The 8806-nt window shown below is 31.4% G+C and overlaps 1 protein-coding gene across 1 annotated transcript in view; it reads right to left on the bottom strand.

Annotated features, from left to right (window-relative positions):
- kmo (kynurenine 3-monooxygenase) overlaps window positions 1-8806 on the bottom strand; it is a 17262-nt gene that overhangs the window by 3837 nt on the left and 4619 nt on the right. Inside the window, exons 4-10 of the mRNA XM_016456551.1 lie at window positions 7619-7708; window positions 5952-6000; window positions 4235-4322; window positions 3512-3677; window positions 3348-3419; window positions 2178-2299; window positions 667-814 (exon numbers count right to left, since the gene is read on the bottom strand). Coding sequence (XP_016312037.1) covers window positions 667-814; window positions 2178-2299; window positions 3348-3419; window positions 3512-3677; window positions 4235-4322; window positions 5952-6000; window positions 7619-7708 — 735 coding nt within the window. The remainder of the gene's footprint in view (window positions 1-666; window positions 815-2177; window positions 2300-3347; window positions 3420-3511; window positions 3678-4234; window positions 4323-5951; window positions 6001-7618; window positions 7709-8806) is intronic.

Here is an 8806-nt window from a genome sequence, read left to right as displayed (position 1 = left end):
CAATACATTGTATGGGTCAAAATTATCAATTTTTCTTTTATGCCAAAAATCATTAGGATATTAAGTAAAGATCATGTTCCATGAAGATATTTTGTAAATTTCCTTCCGTACATTTTTTATTAGTAATATGCATTGCTAAGGACTTCATTTGGACAACCTTAGAGGCAATTTTCTCAATATTTAGATTTTTTGTACCCTCAGATTCCAGATTTTTAAATAGTTGTATCTCGGCCAAATATGGTGCTGTCCTAACAAACCATACATCAATGGAAAGCTTATTTATTATTGTATAAATCCCAGTTTCAAAAAAATTGACTCTTATGACTGGTTTTGTGGTCCAGGGTCCCATATATAATTTCAGACATATTTTAATTACAAAAAAATGATTTTGAATCATTTTAAAATAGCAATAAAATATAGCAATAAAAACTAATTCAAACTAAAATACTACTACATACTAAAGTAACACTGGTCCATGTTCTGGTCAAGCCTTTATTTAGTACAAAGATGTTTGCATGCTCCAGAACTATTGGAATATTTCTGTATATGGTAAATCACATTTCATCTGGTGTTCAGGTTATGTTTACATCATTGGGAGCTGGAGACATATTGAAAATAAACTGAAGCGGGTTGATGAGTATGAATATCCTCACCACCCCCACTTACTGCATTCATGCCTTGACCATAGAAAGGAACCACAGCGTGGGCCGCATCTCCCATAAGAACACACTTATCAAACAGATGATACGGGGAGCACTTCACCGAGACCATGGCCTGAGCCGGCAGCCAGAAGAAATCCTGTTTGAGAGCCTCACTGTGAAAACACAGACACATAGACACACTCAGTCAATAACGTACATGCATATATAACACTGTCACGTCTGTCTGTGGCACAATGACTCACTGCTTAATTATGTTAATTATGACATTTAATGTAGGGCAATCTCATTCAAAGCCTCTTGCCAATTTAAATAAAAACCTACATTTTTAGAATTACAATCTGAACAATTACACTGACTATTACTCATATGATATAAAATCCTGAAACTGAATATGCTATATTAAGGTCAATGTTAAATGTTTCAGCATTGATCCTTAATGTGTTTATATGTTGTTTCAAATTCTTTTGACTTTTTTCATTCTGTGGAACACAAACGGAGAGTATTAGTCACCATTTACTTTGGATTGTATTTTATTGGGATACAATATAGCAAATGTGACTGGGACTTTTATTATGCCTAATATCTCCTTTTTGTTTTAAAGAAGAAAGAAACACGGCTTGTGTTAAAAACTGTTACAGAATATTAAATTTCTGGGTGAAATATACTTTGTTGATAAGAATAAGTTAATATATCTAGTATTAAATTATTTAAAAAATATTAAATAAAAAAAAAATAAATAATAATATCATACCCTACCATTCCTACTCCAACCATGATTGAAAGAAATTAAATTCAGCAAGGATGTATTAATTTCATCAAAAATAATGGCATTTATAACAAAATATATATATATTACAAAATATAAGCAGCACGACTGTTTTCAACATTGATAATAATACGAAATTCTTCCTGAGCAGCAAATCAGCATATTAGAATGATTTCTGAAGGATCATGTGACACTGAAAACTGGAGTAATGATGCTGAAAATTCAGCTTTGCATCACAGGAATAAATTACATTTTAATATATAATCAAATAGAAAAATGTTGTTTTGAATCATAAAATTAATTCACAATATTACAGCTTCTACTGTATTTTTAATCAAATAAATGCAGCCTTTGTGAGCATAAGATATTTTTTATCAAACTTTTGAATGGCAGTGTATTGCAAAATCACATATTTCTGTTCTCATATATGTGCACGTAGACCCTTGAATAATTTTTACAACCAAATGTACATTTTGAGCAAAATGAGAACATCTTCAGTCGATTCTCGAATGCTGAACTGCACATTGAACAGGTCTGTGAGGTTTGAAATCACTCAGTGTCCTCACCCCATCATCCCAATACTGTATGTCCTCATCACCTGCAGCATTCATATTAAAAACCCGCCCGCTGGGCTGTGTGTCTATTAGACTGCAATTTCATACCTCACTAAGATGTACTTCAGACCTGAGAGAAGCATGAAGCAGAAAGAGTGATAAGAGACTGAAAGAGAGAGAACAAGCTGTACTCACACTCCTATTAGAGGTACAGAGTCAGGAAAGTATTTCTGGAAGAAACGGATGACCTCGTCACCGGAGCGGATCTTCTCAAATTCTTCAAAGGGCATGAAGAGTGTGCATGTGAACGTCCTGTCCTTAAGAAACCAAAATCAAAAGGAACATGATTTTCTGCCAGGAAAACCACATTATACATAATACCGGCCCCTAATTGTAATAAGAAAAAACAAACTAATAAATGGTTAATCACAAAAAATAATGAATAAAATAATAATAATATAATAGCAAAAACGAATAGCTAATCACAAAAAAAATAAATAATAAAATATAATTTAATAATAATAATAATCATCATCATCATCATAATAATAAACTAATGAATGGTTAATCATAAAGTAATTTTAATAAATAAAATAATTTTATAATACATTATAAAATGTTCTTTAATGTTTAATAATAATAATGATGATGATACAAACTAATGAATGGATAATCACAAAATAATGATGATAATAATAAATACTACTACTTCTAATGATAATAATAATAAACACTAGATAACAGATGATTACAAAAACTTAAAATATTTTTTACAATTTTATAATCATAGTAATAATAATGAAAACACTAGGTAATAGATAATCATAAAAAAAGTTAATAAACAGTAAAATAATAAAATATGTGACCCTGGACCACAAAACCAGCTGAATAAATAAGCTTTCCATTGATGTATGGTTTGTTAGGATAGGATAATATTTGGCCAAGATACAACTATTTGAAAATCTGGAATCTGAGGGTGCAAAAAAATCAAAATATTGAGAAAATCGCCTTTAAAGTTGTCCAAATGAAGTTCTTAGCAATGCATATTACTAATCAAAAATTAAGTTTTGATATATTTATGGTAGGATATGTACAAAATATCTTCATGGAACATAATCTTTACTTAATATCCTAATGATTTTTGGCATAAAAGAAAAATGGATAATTTTGACCCATACAATGTAATTTTTGGCTATTGCTACAAATATATCTGTGCTACTTATGACTGGTTTTGTGCTCCAGGGTCACATATTCTATAGTTTTATTAAAAAAAAAATGTATTGAAAATTATTTTAAAAAATAATAATGTAATTAAAAATAACAATATATCAGTAAAACACAAAGAAAATTATTACATGACCTTACCAAGTTGGGCAGGGCAATCATCATGAAAGTGTTCCTGGGCCAAATGTGCAAGTAATTGGGCTCCATTGCAAACTTAGAGGACACAGAGAGAACGAGATGTGAGCAGGCAAAATGAAGGCAGATATGTAATGAAGACTGCCAGATAACATTGCTGTGACACTTACATCTCCGTCTTTAGGAGGCATGGTGAGCTCCATGTACCCGTGGGGAATGTACGTCTGGCTGTAACTGAAACGACTTTGCCGCAGGTATTGCTTCCTGATGGCAGAGAAAGCTCCATCACAGCCTACGATCAGATCAGCCTGGATCTCCTTCTTCTGGCCATCAGGTCTGTTCAGAGACAAAAATCTCTACTGAAATATAATCTAATTCACACTGAATATACAAATACTCAAGTAAATTTACAAACTCTCTTGGGCAGCCAAACCAGATCTCAGTGACTGAAGTTACATTTAAAACAAACTTTGTGCGCAACGAAAAGAAATATGGGTTTGGAATGACAATAAGGTGAGTAAATAATATGGTTGATATTGTTTTTTTATTAGTTTTTTAATGTCTGTATAGTTTTTATTCATTTTTATTTTTATTAGTTTTTTTATATTTATATTTATTTATATATTTATCATTTTTATATTTATTAGTTTTAGTTTATTTCATTTTATCTATTTAAGTACTTAAAGTTAAACTAAACAAAAATTAGAAATTCAAGTAACGAAACTGTTATTTTACGGTTTTAGTTTTAGTTAACGACGTATATAACGACAGAATCTGTGACTATTACTTTACATGGCACCCCAAGGTATTTTAAACAAAATCATGGAATTATTCACTCCCCAAAATGTATGGCCAAAATGCAGACAGAAAGACAGAAAGTGATTGCTGTTTACACAAAGAAGGTCATTGTTCCCGATTTTGGACTCCAGTCCTGCAGCTTGTGATTAAAGTTCAGTGTAGTGTTTGGATATGCGTCTGCCGCTGCAAGAAAAAATTTCAATTCTGTATGTTTATTCAGTAAAAGGAATACGATTCAAACAGGATTAAATGTACAAAGACTTTGACCGCATCCCAATTCACATAATTACTGTACTGTGATACTTACTCGGTAATATGTAATTGAAATGTGTTTCTTGTTACTAAACTCAATACTAACTTTTAGTCATCATGAAATGTGACCCTGGACCACAAAACCAGTCATAAGGGTCAATTTCTCGAAATTGAGATTTATACATCATCTGAAAGCTGAATAAATAAGCTTTCCATTGATGTATGGTTTGTTAGGATAGGACAATATTTGAGATACAACTATTTGAAAATCTGGAATCTGAGGGTGCAAAAAAATCTAAATATTGAGAAAATCATCTTTAAAGTTGTCCAAATGAAGTTCTTAGCAATGCATATTACTAATCAAAAATTAGGTTTTGATATATTTACGGTAGAGAATTTACAAAATATCTTCATTGAACATGATCTTTACTTAATATCCTAATGATTTTTGGCATAAAAGAAAAATCTATAATTTTGCCCCATACAATGTATTTTTGACTATTGCTACATATATGCCCCAGCGACTTAAGACTGGTTTTGTGGTCCAGGGTCACAAATGGCGTTCACAAGTTTGCAACCTGCCATTCAGAAGTGTGGGAGTTATGTTTTTCTAAAGGAAATTAATACTTTTAAGGCCCGTTCACATCAAGAATGATAACTATAAAGATAACAATAAAGATATAGTTCTAAAAATCGTTCTCAATATTAAAGAATAGCAGAGTCCACACCACAACTATAACGATAAAGGCACAGAGAAACAATATTGTTAGAATCACATTCAAAACAATTTTTCTCCAGCTGATGAATGATAAAAAATTGACAGCCAATCAAAATCAATCCTGCTGTAACAAGCTCCAGAATTTAAAGCGGCAGACGAGTGTGCACTTAAACAGACAATATCGTCCACGGACGCTAATATCGTTATCTTTATAGTTATCGTTCTTTTTGTGAAAGGGCCTTTATTCAGCAAGGAGACACTGAATTGATCAAAAGTGAAAGCAAAGACAAAATAATGTACATTACGAATAAATGCTGTTCTTTTGAACTTAATATTCATCAAGGAATCCAGAAAAAAAAATGTATCACGGTTTCCACTGAAATATTAAGCAGCACAACTGCTTTCAGCTTTGCCATCACAGGAATAAATTACATTTTTAAATATATTCAAACAGAAAACAATTATTTTTAATTCTAATATTTCACAATATTACCGTTTTTACTGTAGATCAAATAAATGTGGCCTTGGTGAACATAAGAGACGTCTCCAAAAAAACGGTAGTGTATTTCAAATTTAAACTGGATATTCAAAAAAGGGACTTGATTTTATCCATTAGTGATTGATTAAATCCCAAAAAGTGGGCAAATGAAGAGAGGACAAAAGATATTTGAGACCATTTGGGATCGATATGCAAATAGGGACATAGGGTTTTATCTTCAAAAGAACCCAAGAAGTCATTTTAAAAAAATTAAGGTACATAAGGTACCATATGTAACGTATAAAGTGGCACATTAAGTGTTTCCAATCATTTTTGAAATGACGTTGGTTAAATGAACTGTTACCTGTTAGCAGCTCCTTGTTGAGGTTAGCTCTGTCCACAGAGAGGATGTACTACAACAGAAACAACAGCCATGTTTAGGGAACATCCAGGTCAGAGTCAGCCAGCCGGGAGAATGACAACTTTAATCTCTATTATGCATGTTCCGGATTATCTGGGATATTTTAAGTCTGAAATTATGGATTTATGACAGCCATGGAGTTCAGCCACCTGAAAGGCACTATAATCTACAGCTTCGATGTCACAACTGTTTAAAAGCACCTTGACACACATTGTTTGCCGCAGTGAGTGTGTTTTGTGAGGGGATTACACAGTAGTAGCAATAAGATAATGGTTTAAAAGCAGTTCTGTTTCAGTCCATCTGCTGATTTCCAATAAACAATCCCCACAAACCTCATGAGGAACACACAAACTGGGCCAGAGAAACCTGAGCTTTTCATCTCAGCTGTTTTCAAAGCATATTTAGGGCTGTTTTGTCGCAAAGATGAAACAGTGTCTCACAACCCATTTCCAGGCTGTGATATATTTCTGAGTGAAACAGGATATTTAGTTGTGTTAATCAGTGGTTCTCAACTGGTTCTGCTTCATGACCAATATTTAATATTGGACTTTTTTTTTTTAATGTGAATAATAAAATGAGATATACAGGCTCAAAATATGCACATGTATTAATATGCAAAATGATTTCAATGATATACCTCCTACTTTTTATTCGTTTCTTTGTTCATAAATTTCAATGATATTATGATGACCTACACAGGCCCAAAAATGCAAATGTATAAATATGTAAAATGATACAAATTCTATATTGCTTTTTATTCGGTTTTTTTTGTTTTGTTTATACATTTTAATGATAGCTATTATGACACAGACCTAAAAATGCAAATGTATTAATATGCAAAATTATTTCAATTATATACCTCTTTATTTTTATTAGTTTTTGTTTATAAATTTCAATAATATTCTGATGATATACAAGCTCAAAAAAAATGTATTAATATGAAAAATAATTCAAATTATATACCACTCACTATTCTGTTCTTTTTTTCATACATTTCAATGATATTCTAATGACCTATACAGACCCTAAAATGCACATTTATTAATATGTAAAATTATACAAATGCTATGCCTGTAACTTTTTTAATTCGTTTTTTATTAATAATAATAATAATTATTATTATTATTATTTTGTTCATAACAACCTGTCCATGTTCATTTGCATTCAGATTTCTGTCAAACTACTGTGGCCTTATTTATTCCACATTTATAATAATTAGACTTGTGTAGATGTGTCAGGAAACCAAATGTACTGATTTCATATAAAAAGAAATTAGGCCTTTTGGCTATGCCAAAGTCCTAATTGCCACTATTATGTGTGCATTATGATTGTAATGATTAACAAACTAGTTTGAAGGGAGATGGTTGTATTGACTCTGCTGGGGTCACTGGTCACGTATCAGCAAACAGACTCCAAGCATGAATGCATGTCTGATGTAAATGTTCTCAACTAGTGGGTTAATAACCCTGTAACTGTGCAACAACTTTACTGCAAACTGTCATGTGACTGTGCATTTCTGAACTGCTGAGGTAAGGATCCAGAGGACAGCAATTTGAAGTTCTATATTTGTGTGAATATGAATGTGTAAATCTGAAAATAGTTACTGTTACCTGTCCCTTTTTGCCGTAGGGTATTGGAGAGCGTTTTCCATTCAGATTATGGATCATACGGGCATGCATTGGAATGCCTTTAGAGACTATCTACAAAAAAAAACACATGACAATATATATGTACATACTATGCAGTCTCATTGATGTTATACACTACCGTTCAAAAGTTTGGGCTCAGTAATGTTCTCTTATGCTCACTAAGGCTGCATTTATTCGATAAAAAAAATACAGTAAAAACAGCAATACTTTGAAATAATATTAGATTTTTCTTTTGTAATATATGAATTTATGTAATTTATTCCTGTGATGCAAAGCTGTATTTTCAGCATCATTCCTCCAGTCTTCAGTGTCACATGATCCTTCAGAAATCATTCTAACATGCTGAAATGCTGCTCAATAACCATTTTTTAAGGATCCTTTTATGAATAGATAGTTCAAAAGAACAGCATTTATTTGAAGTAGAAATTTTGTAAAGGTCTTTACTATTACTTCTAATTAATTCAACACATCTTTGCTGAATAAAAGATACAAATAAAATACTATTATATATATATATATATATATATATATATATATATATAACAGTATATATTATACAAGTCATTGAAGCACAATACTTGGAACTAAAGCCAGAGAGCAATGAAAAAAATGGCAAAAATGTAGCTGAAGCCCCTTACCTAAACTTAACCCTAAAATCTAATTTGGGAATGATCTGGGTTGATGGAAATATTGTTGCAGGACCAACAAAGGATGTTGATCCAGGCAGATGTCCTATTTGGGTAAATCATGTAACATATTTTAAATACAAGAGCTCACAACAGTTCCATCTATCCACCTTATGCCTCAAAAGCTTCAGACTGTCTGTCACACTCTGTCAGATAGGAAAATCATGTTAACTCAGGGTTGAGTTCATACAGTATTCCTTCCAGTCTTCAGTGTCACATGATCCTTCAGAAATCATTCTAACATGCTGAAATGCTGCTCAATAACCATTTTTTAAGGATCCTTTTATGAATAGATAGTTCAAAAGAACAGCATTTATTTGAAGTAGAAATTTTGTAAAGGTCTTTACTGTTACTTCTAATTAATTCAACACATCTTTGCTGAATAAAAGATACAAATAAAATACTATTATATATATATATATATATATATATATATATATATATAAAAGTATATATAATACAA

This window comes from Sinocyclocheilus anshuiensis, unplaced genomic scaffold (assembly GCF_001515605.1).
Source record: "Sinocyclocheilus anshuiensis isolate Anshui unplaced genomic scaffold, SAMN03320099.WGS_v1.1 scaffold407, whole genome shotgun sequence".
NCBI classification, from domain to species: domain Eukaryota; kingdom Metazoa; phylum Chordata; class Actinopteri; order Cypriniformes; family Cyprinidae; genus Sinocyclocheilus; species Sinocyclocheilus anshuiensis.
Note: the sequence above shows the minus strand (reverse complement) of the source record. Positions and strands in the feature narration are given on the sequence as shown.